The sequence below is a fragment of the Diabrotica undecimpunctata genome, chromosome 5, assembly GCF_040954645.1.
Source record: "Diabrotica undecimpunctata isolate CICGRU chromosome 5, icDiaUnde3, whole genome shotgun sequence".
Taxonomy (NCBI): domain Eukaryota; kingdom Metazoa; phylum Arthropoda; class Insecta; order Coleoptera; family Chrysomelidae; genus Diabrotica; species Diabrotica undecimpunctata.
The window spans coordinates 101,897,272-101,916,004 of NC_092807.1; the positions used below are offsets into that span (position 1 = coordinate 101,897,272).

Here is an 18,733-nt window from a genome sequence, read left to right on the forward strand (position 1 = left end):
TAGCATCAAAGAGTGAAATTGAAGAATAACTAGAGAAACCTACAAGTCCCGTGCGATTTAAAGAGAAGCGGTCAATTTTTTTTACAATTGGCAGAGGTCTTAAATAGAAAAATGTTCTGTCGCCACGTCTCTTTAACATCGCTTTGGATAGGATCGTGAAAAAATAAACAGAAAAACGCGTCTCATACTATACTGGATTTCACTGATGATATAAGTATAGTAAAAAATATTTATGTCAAGGAAGATTTTATTTAACTAGAAAATGGTACAAAAGAAGTTAGCCTACGAAATATAGTGCTACATCAAAAACAAAAAAAACGAAACAGAATAGGAAACACGTAACAAGGGATCTTTACAACTTTGAAAGGTTTCATCAGTTTAAATATTTGACAACAACGATCATCTCCGGCTATTTAATTATGGTCTATAAAGATGAAAAAGACCCGGTGACAACGTTCACCTCTCATGACATGTCTTAAATATGGCAACTGTCTAGTTTGACTGCTGTTCAAAACTTAGTTTTCCTTTTCTCAGTCCAACCAGTTTATTCTCAGTATTCTTCTATCAGCCCATCGTTCACAAGCTTTCAATATGTCAGCAAAACCTGTCTTTAGTGTCTAAGCTTCCATTCCTTGGGAAAAAAAGGAGAACACATAGCATCGTAGCAGTCTTATTTTTAGCTAATTTTCATAATTTTCTTATCCTTGTTCTAATTTATTGCTGCACTCAATATTTTCGTTAATTTTTCTTCCCTAATTATTGTAACAAAAACTTAAATATAAATATAAACTTCTTCTATTTCAACATTAACAAACCTTGCAAAATTTGATTTAATTCTAAAAAAAACAATTTATTATGTATCATAATTAATACGAATTATATTATGTTAAATGATGATATTTTAGCATATTTATTGCAGGCTGGTTGGCCTTATAAATAATGTTTTCATTGGATAAAGTACAAGATTCTTCCTTGATTTAAAAAAAAAACTGGTCAAACCAGAAAAATACAGCCACTGATAATAATATAAGCTATACTAAAAAACAAAGTGGTGGTAGTGCTTCAAACGATCAAAACATTAACCATTAGTGAGTTGAACTGTATTGATTAACAATGAAAATTGTAATTATTTTTGCTTTTATCTGCAATGTTGCATTTGCAGCTCATATTTACCGTAAGTTTTTGCAACGTTTCTCATTATAATGAAATATAATAGGATATCAAGATTTATATTTTCTTATTTCTCGCAGTTTTTTTTTTGTAGTTTAAAAATTAAACAATGTACAATGGAACAGATCAATTTAAGTATAAATTATTAGTAAACGAAGAGCCGTAGCTCTATGATTTTTATAGGTACTGTGTTAACGTTCCTATTCTTCCAAAGTTAATGTTACATTATTTGTCTATGGGTACGGGAGAAGTTGAGTATGAGTACATACCTGTTGTGAATTAAATTCCATTTTTTTTTATTAATTAGAAGCTTTTGTAGTTTCATGTTATCGATGTATCAAAACTAAAAACATTTTTTTTTTGTAATAAAAAATATAATAAAACTTTATATTCAATTAAAATTATATATTTATTCAATGCAACTTTTACAAAAGATATTTGAATGAACTAAAAACATTTTTTTGTGATAAAAAAATAATAAAACTTTATATTCAATTAAAATTATATATTTATTCAATGTAACTTTTACAAAAGCTATTTGAATGATCAGGACAAATAAATCTCTTACATGCTTGACATCTTGTACGAGATTTTCTGTCTTTTTTCCATCCGCATGTTTACACCTTCCACGTTTTGGACTTTCCTTTGCATTTCCACTTGTTCCAGCTACTGCATGTAAATTTATTTGGATTTTTTGTGAAACGTTTTTTGTTATTCGGGCAATTCGGCATTTTTCTGTTAAATTATATGCCAATTCTTTTATAAAAAGCCTTCTTTTATGTAGTTTGTTCCTATTATATTGAGGATTTACATGCATATATAACACATACGCGTTAATTCCCGCCAAATCCAGCCAAATATTATAAAATAAGCAAAGTGGCCACCTTCTAGTTCCTCTTTTGCGGGTATAAGCTGACGCTAATTTAGCTGTTTTATCTACACCTTCTTTGTACAATGACACCTGGTCATCTAAATGCATCGAGGACAAAAGAATAACAGATTTACTGTAATTAACAAGACAACTAAAGTAATATTCTTCTGAAACCCAAAAATTGATGATAGGGTTTCTTTACTTTTATTTGAGAGAAATTCAACTGGAATAAAATGTACGTCACGGGGCTGATTTTCTGCTTTTCCTGTATACACTTCTGCACAATACACATACGCAGTTTTGACATCAGATAAAACCCATAATTTAATTCCATATTTCCCACGTGGTTTTGTTGGAATATACTGTCTGAAGGGATACTTATATTTAAATGGTACATGTTGTTCGTTGACAGTCAGGCTATCATATGGAGCAAACATTTTGGGAAGTTGTGCTACAAATAAATCAAAAAACTTCTAATTGGAGCTAACTTGTCGTGCCTACGTCGAATAGATCTATCCTCTTTAACATTAAATCGCAAAAAGCGGCTGATGTTACAAAATCGTTTTAGAGACATAGTAGCTCTAAAAATGGGCCTACCATCAGCATGAACACCAGCCAAGAAATAAACCTTGAATAAAAATGCAAAATTTCAAGTTAATTTATTTTATAACTGTAATGAAAGTATTTACCTATAAAAGCTTCTAACTTTTCCAGTGATATTTCTTTTACAGTGAAAAACAATCTGATTAAAGATATAGTTTTATCGGTAATTCGTTGAGTGGCATATCTGGTGGGACCTGATACAGGATTTAGTATATTGATGGATCTAAACAATATACAACGCAATTAGTAAAACCCACAAATTTAGTAAGAAAATATGTGTAGCACTTGAGCCACCACTTACCTTACACGTGACTGAGGTGGTGGATATCTGTTCCAAACTGTCACATCGCGAGCAGTATATTGTAAATCTTCTTGTTCAGGAACTTCTATTTCATTTTCCGAGTTTTTGCTTTCATCTTTGTCATCATCAACCGTAGATACATGATCTTCTTCAGAAAATTCTTCATCTACTAACTCTTCATCACTAGTGACGGTTTCTAAATTGGTAGATTCATCTTCATTTTCTGAGTCTTCTTCAAGGATTTTTCGTAATTCCTCTTCCGTGAGTCCTCTCCTGGAGCTCATTTTTCAGCAAGCGCTTATTATTCTGTTTTTCACAAATGATTTTCACACCACACTCTCAACTCTAAACTTCAAGCGATCAAGTCTGGTACAACACTAAAGGGGTACACGTAAACTCATCACCAATTACCATAAATACCCTCGTACATAGTACAAACTCATCACCGCCATAAAAGTAGTGTTTTCAAAATAGACCCTAAGAGATCGGTAAACTGATCACTAGGGTACCTGCACCCCGGATCAGGTATAGACCATAAAATCCTTGCAAACGGCTAGATTTTGGTAATTTCACAGAATAATCCAAATCCATATATCTTAAATGCAACTGCAATTTATTGGTTTTTATTTTATGATTCCACAAATTTCTATTAATAGCTACCTAAAATCATGCGAAAAGAAAAATTTCTCTTCATTTGCCCTTGTTTCTTCAACATGGATGGTGAATTGCTAATTGATTACGTTCTGAGCGAACGTGGACAAAAAATGATGGTTATGAATAATTTCAAATTTCAATTGCGAAAGAAAATCAAATTGCCTTTTGTGACTAAATGTCATACAACTGGTGAGTAGAAATTTTATACCGTTTTTGTTTAGTTGTTTCGCACTGGTTTTCGCGATCATCCTGATCAAACAGAAAAAAATCAGCGTAGTTAAGTTTTTTAAGTTAACTGTATAAGATGTTTCTTCTAGGTAAGGCATACTATTACTTTGTTGCTGTAAATTACCTTTTCTGATATTACATTTTGAGATTTCTAATTAAATATATATATATATATATATATATATATATATATATATAGGGTATTAAGTCAGCACCATATGTGAAACCTTTTTATTTTTAGTTTTATGAATTTTGTCATATAAAATAATTATGTTACATAAAAAGTTTTGAATGATCTAAAACCTAGAATACAATGATCAGATATTAAATTTTTTTTAGTTGTATACGCGGTTTGTCAAAAAAAAATGAATTGTGGATATTCTCAAGTCTTAATCAAATTCATGTTGTTTAATGAACCGCCTAAATGACTGAAGAATACTAATATATGATTCTGATGATTGAAGTTCTAGATCATTCAGAACTAGAGATTAAATTTTTTTTCATAAAACTAAAAATAAAAAAATTTTCCATATGGTACCGACCTAATTGGACTCCTTATATATATATATATATATATATATATATATATATATATATATATATATATATATATATATATATATATATATACAGTAGACTCCCTCTATAACGAGAACTGAAATGGCAGACTAATTACCTCGTTATAAGCGGATCTCGTTATATCCAACAACAATAATATTGTGCATACATATGAATATGTAGTTTTCTAAAACATTAACTTTCTATAGTGAAGCCATTCGGAGCAATATAAGATGCTAATAAATATTGTTTGAATGGCGTTTTTAAAACAAAGTTGTTTACTTTTATTATCAATGAAATGCATTAAAACAAAAAAGAGTTGTTTACTTTTACTGTCAATGATATATGTTAAAACAAAAAATCTGTATTCTGTAAATATGTATAAAGCGTATAAAGTTATTTTGTCATTTTTGACCGCTTTAAATTGTCCAGTATTCTATCTATCATATTTTCTAAAGATGTGAAACAGTTTTATGCTTCTTCATTTGCGTTTTGTCCTTGGATAAAGTTTCTGACAACCTTTAAAACACTTTCCACATCTTGTCTATTAGGACCCATATTATTAGGTGTGGATGGTCAACCCAATACAATGACACTTGTGAATCATAAATTTTATATTTCCGACTAAGAATCATAAATTGTAAGAAGTTTATTGCGGGCGGCCCGCAGTTAAAAAGGGTATTTATTTATAGCTACGGCCGGGCCAAAACGTAAAAAACACGTTTTGCAATCTTATTTTGTCTCGTTATAAGCAAATTTACCTCGCTATAAAGGGTTATAGTTCAATAGAAATTTCACGGGACATCTAATGTACCTCGTTATAAGCGAAACCTCGTAATAACCGTGTTCGTTATAAAGGGAGTATACTGTATATATATATATATATATATATATATATATATATATATATATATATATATATATATATATATACTGAAAAAGCGATAAACGCTTGTAGTCAACGCTGATCAGTTAGACTACAAAACGACTATCTGGGTGTGCAGCCGAAGATAGGACAAAGAAGTACTCTTTTTAGTCTACCAAGCTTTCGCAAATCTTTATTTGCATCATCAGGGTTCTACAATAAACAAAATTAGTACAAATTACAAAATAAAAATTATTTTGTATCTTACACTAATTGAGGTTAGTTGTTGTCATGATGTTTATAAAATGAACTGAACAACTCATCTGACTCCTACAAATAATGGCGAAAACTAACCAAAAAATGTAAGAAAATTGCTTTTTAAAAGCACTGTAGTTGTGGGATCTTTGTACAAGTCATTAAAAGATAAAGTACAGCAAACTGTACCTAAGCATTTTGATGCATTCTGTCACAATAAATGCATTGCTAATTACTTTAAATTTAAAAATTTCCGCCAATGATGCCATAAAATGTAAAATGCACGTGTCAAAAATTGAATTTTACTTCGACTTTTATGCACTAATAGCACACTCAAGTTTTCAGCTTTTCCTATTTTTTAGATATTTTATATTTACTAACTGTCCAATATCGTCTATTATTTTTAAGATAGTCAAATAACGCCAAAACGGTAAGATTTATACCAAATGTATCCTTAACAAATTATCTCGAGAATTCAATAAAAATTATAAAAATGCAATGAAAATCAAATAACGAAGTTGGGGACTACCTCCGATATAAACAAAAATAGCACATGTTGACAAATATTTTCATTTTAAAGTTTACTATCGAAATCCTATGCAACTAAATTTCTAGATCTCAAAACCATTTAGATTGGCAGATACGTCTAATAGGCCACACCGTGAGACATATTAATATCTCAGTTAAATTTTAAAGCAACTTGCTTAAAATAATTTCTGAATTTATTAAATTATCACATAAACGAGAAGTATAACAGGTAAGAGGCAATCTTTCGCATTAGAAACCAGGCAAAAATCCCGGTGATGAGTTTACCTATCTGCAAAGGATGCCGGTGATCAGTTTACTATATCTCCGAGGGTCTAATAATTTTATGGGGGGCTATATAGTGATGAGTTCGTACACGTCCCACTAAAGATACTAGACAAACGCTTCCGAAAATAGAACCCATAAAATCTAATCACCCTTCTCAGAAAAATAAATAAAACAAACATCACGTACATTCGAAAACACTTCTGGGTACAGGTGGACCCATAAACAACAGATATCTTTCTTGTATTTCAAATAAAACCCATAAACCTTATCTTAAGGATGTCATGAAACATCACTTCTCAAATTTAAGATATGTATAATAAATATATAAACATTTGAATTTTACCACTGGGTCCAGGCGTACCCAGAGACAATACAAAGGTTAAAATTATTAGTCCAGAGAAATAAGGTAAAAAAGTACCCTATTAGGGACTTAAACCCGAGTAGTTATATAACAAGTTTTTTTGAGTTTTATGGATCTCTATGTTTACTGCAGTTTGTTCTGTGAAATTTTTTAAATTATTAACAATTTAAGGACAAAAATAAATACTTTGAATATATTTCGTCTATCAGTGAAAAGTAACACATTTTAAATGTAATTGAAGGTAATTATTTAATAAAATACGTTTTTAACTTTAAAATGGCAATTTATGAATGTTTATTAAATTAAATGAATTTAATAAATTGTTTTTTAAAAAAACTAGGTATATAAAACGTAAGAATTCTTAATTTTCACAGAATGTTAATAACTACAGATCCATTAGGTGATTTCGGAGAAATCGAAACAACGGAACATATCTCTGTAATTTTTACCGCCAAGTTGATACAAATTTGATTTAAAATGTATTTCATGCGCGTAATTGAGACTCAATATCACTGGTCGATTCAAGCGTTGTTTGTGATAGAACGGTTCATTTTACACAAAAATTGTTTTTGCTCAAAATAAAATAAACATATTTGTTCAAAATTATATCAGCTACATTATTTATTTAAAACATTTTATTTTACCCCATACGAATTCTTGGTAAATCGATTTTTTCCGTTTTTCTCCCCCTACAAGGGAGGTTTTAGGGGGGGGGGGAATAAGTGGTAAACTTTTTTGCTTTTTTTTTTAGGTCAAATCTCTTGCGACCGGTCTACATACAATCTTTCTCAATTACTAATCTCTAAAGTTATAAAAGTTTCTAATATAATATTTTGTTTATTTCAGCGGAATACTTAAAGCAATATCGTTGCAAGGCATCTTCGGAAAATTTTAGTGAATGTTTTCTAAATAAGCTCAGAAATACTCTTCCTTACTACGTTAAGGGTATTCCGGAACTAGATATACCTCCATTTGATCCGTTTACGCTGCCTCTATATAGTCGCAATGTAAATATTTTGGGAAACAAGATTAGTGCAACTTTCAAAAATTCAATTGTAACTGGATTAAGAAACACTATTATTCATAATGTCAAGTAAGGACAATATTTACTTCTTTTTTGTTATCAGATACCTTCACACTTGGTCATAATGATCAATCATTAAAACTAACTTTAAAAACTAGTTTTTTTTTTTAATTTATTAATGGAATAATGTACCTAATCCTATGATTAACTAGCTAACTAAGTAACTAACATTTTATATATAACCTAATCTGATACTTTACTTTCATAGGTATTCCCAATGGTTCACCTTAGAATCTAATAATTATTGTTGCACAATTCACTGTTGTGACCGCGTAACAAAAAAAGTTTATTAATAGTAGGCTGTATGTGAAGACTGGAACAGGGGAAGCTTTAATTGTGGAACTTGATAAACGTGTCATCCTGACAAGTATTGTATATGATTGTAAAAACTAGCAGGTTGTTCATTCAATAGCCAACGTTATATAACACCTATATGAAAAAATGTCCAACAAAAATGTTGGGCATTTTGACAAGTCCGACACGTAGAACGTGTCAAATGACAGGAATTGTGTTTAATAAAATTTAATTTTGTTTTGCGTCACGTGTCCATGTTCCATCTTTTATTCGAATCGGTGGAATCTGTTTCGTTGATCTATTTATTCTTTTTATACAATTCCACAAAGATTATATCTATTTCCCTTTTTAACTGTTGGATGAGTTGCCTTGTTTTCCTGGTTTTTCTTTTTGTTTGCACCAGTTCTCGAATTTCTTTAGGATAATTTTGACCTTTGGTTTTTCTTATAATTTGTTTGGTATTGTTCCATGCTGCTTGTTGTATATTTATAGTTAGTTTCTCTGCTTCTTCATCAAGTTGTTCAATAGTTTGGTTGGTACATTTAGATCAATTATGTCACTTAACTCATGTCTAAAGCTAGCCCAGTCCATGCGACGGTCTCCTTCCTCTGTCATTACGAACACATACTCAGTATGAGGGCCAGATTTTTGTGGAACTCCTTGCTTTATCTTCTTAAATTCAGAGAGGTAATTTTCGTACTTGACTGCTTGGTATCTATCCTTTAGATATAATGAAATTAGTTCCAAAGGAGTACGTCTTATACGGTAAAAATGCAGTTTTTTTAGCAAAATATCATGAGAAACACAGTCGAAGGCCTTTGAAAGATTACACAGCGTTATGGCAGAGTGATTATGCTTTTCAAGGCATCAACTATGGCATTCATCACATCTAAAAGTGCATGTGTTGTGGAACGATCCTTTCTAAACCCATATTGTGAACTAGTAAAAAAGTTATTTGTTTCGAAGTACGATATAAGACGCTTTTTCAGAATTGTTTCGATTATTTTACTCAATATCGAAACATTGGAAATTGGTCTATAATTGTCTACAAGGTCACGATCGCCCTTTTTAAAAATAGGAACAATCTTGGAGTATTTAAATGAAGTTGGGAATATCCGGATTGAAAAAATACTATCAATGAGATGTGTTAAAGATTTAGTAATTATTTTCCTAGTGCTTTTGATAAAAGATGCGTTTAGCTCATTTTTATCCAAACAATTTGAATTTTTTAATGTTTTTATAACTGTGGATACTTCTTGTTGATTGGTTGGAGACAGAAAAAATGAATTCGATGGAGCTGTAAATTTTTGATAGTTCACAATTTTGTCGTCTGGTGTATTTGGAAGAGATTTTATAATATTCTCAGAAATTTCAACAAAAAAGTTATTGAAAGAGTCACAAGATATGTTGGTTGTTGAATTATGTAAAGCATTTGTTTTATTTCGCTGATAGTTAATTACCTTCTAACACGTCTTGGATCTACTCTTTGAAGTTAATATCAATTGATCATATGCCAGCTTTTTCGTTCTTTTCAACTCAGTATTGTAATGATTTTTATATCTTTTATACTCGCTGTAATGTACTGGGTTTTTAGTACAATCAGCACGTATTTTATATGTTTGCAAATGTTTCTCATATTTTTTAAGTTGTCATTGAACCAGTTTACCGGACATCTTCTGTCTTTGATAACCAGATTTTTAGTGGAAAATATTGCGATACTTCAAGATTATAATTATCTATTAGAAACGTTGCTAGGTAATTTACATCAAGATTATCGTTAAAAATGTTCCAGTCTAACACTGATAAAAAGTTCCGCATTTTTAAGATACTCTTCTGCGTAAAGGCTCTAGTGCAAACACTTGACTTTTGCTGAATTGATGTTAAGCTTATACTGATATACTGGCCGCGATGATCAGAGAAACAAGGTTCAAGAACATTTGCCCGCAACTGATCTTCTTCAATATTTATCATAATATTGTCTATACAAGTGGCAGATGTATCAGTAATTCTAGTATAGTCATGGATTGTTTGATTTATTCCAAATGATGATATTATAGAAGTCAGTTTACTAGTATTTGCCGTTTTCGCAATAAAATTAATATTAAAATCTCCCAAAACTATTACTTTTAAATTTGGCCTCATAATGGAACATAATAAATTTTCGAAATTTGTAAAAAAAGACTTAAAATCGTTACATTTACTCGATCTATACACTGCCAATACAACCGTGTTAATATCTTTTAGAACTATTCCACAAAATTCAGATGTTTGTTCTATATTAAATTTATCACAGTTAATAGCTTCGAATTTTAATAGTTATTTAACCAACAAGTGTATTAATAAGGGCGATTAACAATTGAGATATTTTAACGCGTGAGCGAAGCGAGCGCGTTAATGTTCGAGATTGTTAATCGCCATTTTAATTCATGAGTTCGTTACAAAACTTTTCCGTCGACCATATTTTCAGAAATAAAAGTTTAAATATTTATTTACTTAACGATAAACAACAATTTTTTCAGCTTTCATTGACTTTATTCAAAGTTTCCTTAGTGGTAGTTTTATTATAGTAAACATTAATATTCGAAATGGTGCAATTACTGAAATTAAATGAAGATATTGATAAATGATTATCTGCTGTATAGCATTTTGACAAATTTATATTTAAGTCTTCTTGGACCTCTGTAAATTATGTGATAGAAGAAGTTAAATTCTGGTGGAGTTAAATTAAACTCTTCGTCAATATCCATCCTTTGATTTTTCAAATACACAGAATTTTAAACAATAAAGTAAATAATGACATACAATGAAGATAGCACTAACAGCGGCTACTTCATTTTAAATTAATTTTTTAGTGAGAATATAAATAGGTATATGTTTGGTTGCCTACACCACAGGTCACTGCCAATCACAGAGCGTTTAATTAATTTATGCAAGCAATGTATGTTGTGTTGCCTATAATAAAATCGTTCATTAATAGAAAATCATTTATTAATAGGGGTCATTAATCAATGATTTTGAGGGTGTTAAAATTGATCATAAATGGACGGTCGACGGAAAAGTATTTTTAACATATATTACAGTACCACCGTTCTTTTTATTTTTCCTACAGAAACTGCTAGCAAGTAAATACCCATCGATGTTTATATATCGGAGATTTGCTTCACTCTGCCAGTGCTCTGTTCGTCTTTCTCTAAGTATACCAGTCATTACACTATAATAGGTTACATTCAGTAAATTAATTGTTCGATAGTTTTTGCATATCCTATGGTTTCCTTTTAGTTTTGGGATTGTCATTATAATTCCCTCCTTTCATTCTTCGGGCATTATTTCTTTGTTCTACATATTCTGTATTAGTTCATAAATCTTTCTGTATAGTGCCTTTCCATCATATTTTATAAGTTTTGCACATATTCCGTCTTCTCCCGCTGTTTTCCCGTTTTTAAGTTTGCATATTTTTCTTTCACTTCTGCATACGTCAATACTTCTTCTTTTTCATCTTGTTCAGTATTCGTAATTGTTTCTTTTTCTTCTTCTTTGCCGTTTCTTGATATATCTATTTGTAATACCATGTCGGTTAATCCCCAAGAAGCTGCTACAGGATATTTTAGGACGTCCTGACCATACGTAGTTAAGAAATGTACCACATATTATTATGACGTCCTAAAATAAACAATAGTTTCTTGTCGATAATCTAACACAACTATGGACATATTGTACTTATATCCCTTCTATAACTTATTGATTTGCGGTTATGCGGGTCTTTTAGTAGCCGATCTACATGCTGTTTGGTATTGCGGTTAGGTTGAATGATTTCAAAAGATAATTAATTAATTACAAATGTAGAAAAATCTGTAATATAATAATTCGGATAAATCTTTTTTATTTTTAGGGTTGATCTTAACAAGAATTATGCAGAAATAAGCGTTACTATTCCTTGGTTGGATATGGCAACAGAATATGATATTTCTGGTGAATTCTTTTCATACCCAATAGATGCAAAGGGTACGTTTAAGGGAAATATAAGTAAGTATCTCCGTAATTTAGATTATTGGCGTGTGTAAAAGGCGATATAATTCGTAATCCATGAGAAATATCAACTGGAAGAAATGTAATCTTCTTCATAAAAATAAGTAGGCTAAGATACAAGGATGTCTGCCAAAAGGGAATGGAAATTATTCTCCTTGATTTCTTCTTTCTTAATTCAATGACACCAAATGCCAAAGGGAGTCTTGGCCTTGTGTAATTTCTATCTTCAACATCGTAACATCGCCGGTCACGCGCTGGCTGCTTATTTCCCAGTTGTATGTATTTTTTTTCGACACTTTGGTGTCCAGCCTCACTTCATGACCAGCTCATTGGTATATTTTCCTTCATACATTTCACATACATCCTGTGATACATTTTACTTCATTGTTAATTTGTGATCAAGACAAACTCTTTTAACGACGTTACTAATTTAATTCTAGAGTTTTTACCGCGATTGGATTCTAACCCGACTCTCTTCGCTCTGTCCACTTAACGAAGGATACAGAGGTTAAAGTGTTAATATAAAAAAAAATAAACCAAGTCTCGTATCCAGTTTACTTAACTTGTTTATTTTTAGCTGAAATTCAACTTTTTTCAAAATCTACTCTAAAAACTTATAAAAATAACGGTGAAGATTATTATAAATTTGATAAAATAAACCAAAAAATACAGATAGGAGGAGGTCGCATTGAAATAACAGCTACAGATAAAGATCTTATGCCGATAGGTAAGTACAAAGTTCAAGTAAGTAAATATGACAATTGATAGGATACTGAAATCGTAGGCTTCCACGGCCAGAGTCAGAATTATAGTTTATTCGTCTTCCGGGTTTGGACCGTGTCATTTGTGAGTGACCCAAAAGTGGGTTCATCTCGACGTTTCGCTACAATTGTATGTAGCTTCTTCAGGAGAACAAAAAGGAAAAGAGAACAAAAGACAGGAAGATGGGTAGTTAGCAACGGTAACTCAGTTACTCAACGCAACCAGAGGCGAATACTAACTACCAAGATGGGCATTTGGTCACAGTAACTCAACTACTTAACGCAGCCAGAGGTGAAAACCAAATGCCAGGACAGGGATTCACGTCCAACAGCTCAGAACACTAACGCGTCGAGAGGCGGGGAGTGAATCCGACGATTACTCCGCTACCGCTCTATCGGATTCGCTCTGTCGGATTCACTCCCCGCCTCTCGACGCGTTAGTGTTCTGAGCTGTTGGACGTGAATCCCTGTCCTGGCATTTGGTTTTCACCTCTGGCTGCGTTAAGTAGTTGAGTTACTGTGACCAAATGCCCATCTTGGTAGTTAGTATTCGCCTCTGGTTGCGTTGAGTAACTGAGTTACCGTTGCTAACTACCCATCTTCCTGTCTTTTGTTTTCTTTTCCTTTTTGTTCTCCTGAAGAAGCTACATACAATTGTAGCGAAACGTCGAGATGAACCCACTTTTGGGTCACTCACAAATGACACGGTCCAAACCCGGAAGACGAATAAACTATAATTCTGATAGGATACTGTTTTTTGTCTTTGACCAATAATGAATTCGTTACTGAAGAATCTAAATATCTGACTTGTTGTGAGATTTTCTGACTTAATTTAAAGCGCGTTGCAGACTGTTGGGAAATGATGATATAGACAGGTTGAACAGCATTGGGTTTCTCTAAAGCAGTGTTTCTTAACCTGCAGTCCTCGGTCCCCTGGAAGTCCGCAAGCATGTGTTAGACGATCCGTGATCTTATCTATGGACATTATAAACTAGCTTATTTTACCGAACTCTTCATGGAATTCAGCAATATTTATAAATAACGCAATACAGGAATAAGATGGTACAAAGAATACAAGCATTATAAAAGAACTCCTTCCATATAACCTACTATGAATAAAAACTCCCTAACCCAAGATACGACAAACACAGTCATATGTAGGTCCTATAGTTAAGTAGGTACGTAATTATTGGAGTTCCTTTTGCATTGCCTGATTTAATAGTTATATTTTCATTTATAACGCAAATCTTTCGGAATCGATTAAAATGTAGGTGTCTATCAATTGAAATAAGTTAGATAAAATAAATATGACAAAAAATATATATATATATATATATATATATATATATATATATATATATATATATATATATATATATATATACACAACGCAAAAGTCTAAGGATATTTTAATAATTTGACAATACCAATGACAGAAATTCCATGACCATATAAATTTGCTTGTACTATAATTGTTGATACAGACACTCACTTCTTATCAAAAAAAAAAAATTGTAAAACTGATAGCAATACGTGTTTTAGAATGTTTTTTATAAGGGACAAAAAAATCGACATTTTTATGTTTTGTTTGTTTTTAATTTTAGTCACTTTATACCATTCTTGCTTAATAGGTGAGTTAAAGATATTGTCTTTTTACCATGCAACGACAACATTTAACGTTGGATGAGATGAATAGAGCCGTGAGATTCCTTCAAGCTGGTATGCGACAAACTCAAGTTGCTGACCAGCTGGGTGTCTCCCAAAGCATCGTAAGTCGTTTGTGGCGTCGGTTTAGAGACACTGGGAGTCCAGCCGAGCAACATCCAGGAAGTGGTCGCTCTACAACTGTCGCTTAAGACCGATATTTAATTTTAAATGCCAGAAGTCAACCAACAATTACAGCACCCGAAATGGTTAATGAATTACAGCTTGCACATAATGTAACAATTAGCAGTAGTACTGTGAGGAATCGTCCCCACGAAGCCAATCTTCGTAGTCGGCGACCACTGAGATGTCCACCTTTATCTAAAGGTAATCGCGCTGCAAAATTAACCTGATTTCAAGAGTTTCAAAATTGGACTGACAATGACTGGGCCACAGTTTTGTTTAGTGACGAGTCTAGATATGGATTTCATCCAGATTATCGTCGGACAAGAGTTTGGAGATGACTCGGAAATGGAGAACGATTACAACATCTTCAAGAAGTGTATACATACAGAGGTGGTACAATAATGGTATGGGGCGGAATCATGGTTGACAATAGAACTGACCTCATTTTCTCACGTGGCTTTCTCACAAGTCAGCAATATTTGGACACTATTCTTGAACCTGTTGTGCGCCCGTTTGCTGCTGCTGTTGGAGAAAATTTTTACTTTATGCATGATAACGCTCGGCCACATGTTGCGCATATTGTAACAAACTGGTTGGATAACGAGAGTATTGATGTATTGCTGTGGCCAGCACAATCACCGGACTTGAATCCCATTGAGCATGTATGGGACAGGCTCCAACGAAGAATAACTCCACATATGGGCAATATCTACAATGAATTTCAATTAAAAGAGCTTCTGATAGAACAATGGACACAACTACCTAAAGCAGACATTAACAATGTAATTCAAAGCATGAACAGTAGATGTAGAGCTGTGATAAACCAGCGTGGTGGCCATACTTTATTTTAAGTTTATATTTCGTATTTTTAACACTTTATGATGGTATGTGAAAGATGGGTGATTTGCAATATATTTTTTTTTTGTTCCAATTTTCTGTTTTTTCAATTTATGGTTTTTGACATATTAAACAACAATTTAAACTACAAATTTTGCATTTCTTTTTTTTCAGTTGATTACAAATAAACAAAATACGTCTATTTATAAAAATATCCCTAGACTTTTGCGTTGTGTATATATATATATATATATATATATATATATATATATATATATATATATATATATATATATATATGTAAATGATCACCAAGTTAAATATTAATGTATGTATTATACAGAGACATTATAAATGAGAGAATATGAGGAAATAATCATCAAATGGTTTTAGGTTTTGAGTCTCAGTGAGAAAGGAAGATAGGTGGAAGTACCATAAAGCTACAAAAGACTATTCTATAATTGCTACACTATTGGTCATTTTCACAAACCATAAGAGAAACTGAAAAAGCAACTTAATACCTTTCTTTAACATAGGATAGATAAAATTTTAAAATGTGGTACTTACTCCCAATCACAGATTAACACACAAACTTTACTTCTTCTTCTTCCTCTTTATAAGTAATTCTACTTGTTCATTGGCGAATTAATACCTCTATTGAAGGTTGTCATACGCAGACTACGTAATACTACTATCTCAAAGTGAAGATGATTTATAACGTATGCTGCACCAATTTAATATAACCGCCAGAAAATTTAATGTGTTAATTTCCCCAAAAAAGACAAAATGCATGGTTACAACAGCAAATTTTCTAAGATGTAAATTGGAGTTGGAAGGTCAGTTAATAGAACAAGTGATGGAGTTTAAATATCTAGGCATCACATTATCTAGCTACGGAAAGCTCAAAACTGAAGTGAAAGATCAAGTGAATAGAGCAAACAGAGACACAGGCTGCCTGAATGAAACAATATGGAGAAATAAAAATATCGGGAAAGAAACGAAAGGCAGAATTTACAAAACAGTCATCAGACCAATAATGATATACTCGGCAGAAACAAGCCCTGGCACAGAAAGGACAAAAAGGATGTTAGAAACAGCAAAGATGAAAACAGAAAAATTGATGGTAAGACACTATGGGACAGAGCTAGAAGTACTGATATACGACGTAAATGCAAGGTGGAGAACATCAAGAACTGGATTAGAAATAGAAGAGTAGAATGGAAGAATCACAGCAAATAGAGTAGTAAATACGGCAAGAGACGGTTCCTCAATACGAAGACGATCAAAGACCACGAAAACGATGAAACGACAACTTACTGGAGGTACATTGAAAACAGACAGAGTCATGTCTATATAAAAAGAAGTAGAAGAAGAAGAAGACCTTTATAGATGGAAAAGGTTTAATTTCGTTAGAGCTTACCTTGAGTTCGCTCTGGGGATGCCAAGAGGCAGAAATATACATATGATTGAATGTATTTTACATTTTGCTCCATTTTGGAGTATTAGGAGATCGTTTTCATGAATGGATTTCAGCTTAGATGAATTGGTATGACGTGGATGCAAATTATAAATCCTCATGCCTGTGCATTTCGGTGAATTCATCTGTTTGTTTTGCAAAGTTTAGAAAATACAGATTTGGACCGAATCCTCAATTTGATTTCCGATTTATATTCTCATTAGTAGATGCCGCTACTAAAGAGAATAACGCTTAAATATTTTAAACATTTACTTTTATGAATGGAAAAGGTGTTAAATCATGAATCATGAATGTGTTGCTTGTGTGAGTCCATTTCAAATAGATAAAAGAAATAAAATAAGACTTACTCACAATCAATTTAATTTTACTACCAAAACGACCGGTTTCGCTTTCTACACTTTGCAAAGCATCTTCAGGTCAAACGGTACAAAGTAAATTAAATGCTGAAATTATTAAAAGCCCATATTAGGGTGCTGTCTTATAAAGATATAGATCAAAAAAGGTTATAGTAATTATGCCAATATTACATGTTTGTGTTTATTAATATGCATAAAATTGATTTAGCAGACAAAGTGAAAATCCACAAATTGGTAAGAGATAAACTATTGAATTGTAATAAATTAGTAAGAAACAAAATACTACTTACATTGCGGTACAAGAATTTTTAGTTATTGATTCGTGATACATAGTTCAAACTATTATGTATTGCTGATGTTGAGTGATTTTCGGTTGATGTCGTAACTGTCTGACAATTAACGAGGAAGTTTCCTGCGGGGAGAGATGTTAACAAATGAAATAGGAGTAAGGTATATGTGAATTAATATTTACTGCATTTTTTTCTTTTAGTTCAAACAATAGAAAAATATTTTAATGAGCATCCCAGAGGATTTTTTAACTTAATATTGCCATTCACATTGGAGTACGCACAAGATCTACTCAGAGAATTTGGAGATGCATACTTAGCCAATCTTCCTGCTTCTGAATGGTTACCGCAGTAGAATCAAATAATAATCAAATCAAATACTCAAATAATAATAATCGGAACAATTTAAATACAGATTATTTTTAAGGATTTTAAACTGTACACTTTTTTAATGCATTACTTTTAACTTTTTTGCTAAAAACAACAAGAACATATTATTTCTGTAATGAATAAATTAAACAGAGTTTCAGACGAAAATGATACACTTAATCGATTTTAAAAAGTATTTTTGAACTGCCGCTAAATATGCTTTTGTAAAAACAAGTTTAATTTTTGGGTTAGTAATAAAAATTTTGATGTAAATAGATTTTAAAACTTTTATTTTATATAATTTACACAATTTAATATATTTATTTTTATAAAAATATCTCTTGACTTTTCCGATATAAGTGTACTTATTTTATTTGTAAGAATAATAAATAAATAAAAATAATTTGGTTTCATCTTTTTATTGTTGGTTTTTGTGGTCGGTTTTAAAAGAGTTCTTACCGTGAAGACCAAAGAAAACACTTATTGTAATAAGGTTATCGGTCAAGGAAGAGAACATTATGGTGAGTTACTAATATTCTTACTTCTAATGAGTTTTCACAGAATTAATTGTAACTAAAATATCATTGTTTTGATCGTAATTACAACACAATTAGCCATAGAAAACAATATGCTAATATACAAATTATTTTAAAGTAATGTTTAGAATCTTTTTTTTTTATTTAAACAAAAATGACCCGGCATCAACTACTAAGAGTTATTAGCAGGGGTTACA

The 18,733-nt window shown here is 31.6% G+C and overlaps 1 protein-coding gene across 1 annotated transcript; it reads left to right on the forward strand.

The window, feature by feature from the left end:
* Positions 1–1,018: 1,018 nt before the first annotated feature.
* On the forward strand, positions 1,019–18,335 carry LOC140440727 (uncharacterized). Its single transcript, XM_072531104.1, has 5 exons — positions 1,019–1,174; positions 7,526–7,772; positions 11,947–12,080; positions 12,661–12,810; positions 17,835–18,335. The coding sequence occupies exons 1-5, from the start codon at positions 1,114–1,116 to the stop codon at positions 17,984–17,986; spliced, it is 744 nt and encodes a 247-aa protein (XP_072387205.1). The 5' UTR covers positions 1,019–1,113; the 3' UTR covers positions 17,987–18,335.
* Positions 18,336–18,733: the final 398 nt, after the last annotated feature.

Bases quoted from the DNA above. Each gene is read 5' to 3' on its own strand.
- LOC140440727 (XM_072531104.1), top strand. From the start codon at position 1,114: ATGAAAATTGTAATTATTTTTGCTTTTATCTGCAATGTTGCATTTGCA. The intron at 7,773-11,946 runs GTAAGGACAATA...TTTTATTTTTAG, and splicing joins ACTATTATTCATAATGTCAA to GGTTGATCTTAACAAGAATT. The intron at 12,811-17,834 runs GTAAGTACAAAG...TTTTTCTTTTAG, and splicing joins TAAAGATCTTATGCCGATAG to TTCAAACAATAGAAAAATAT.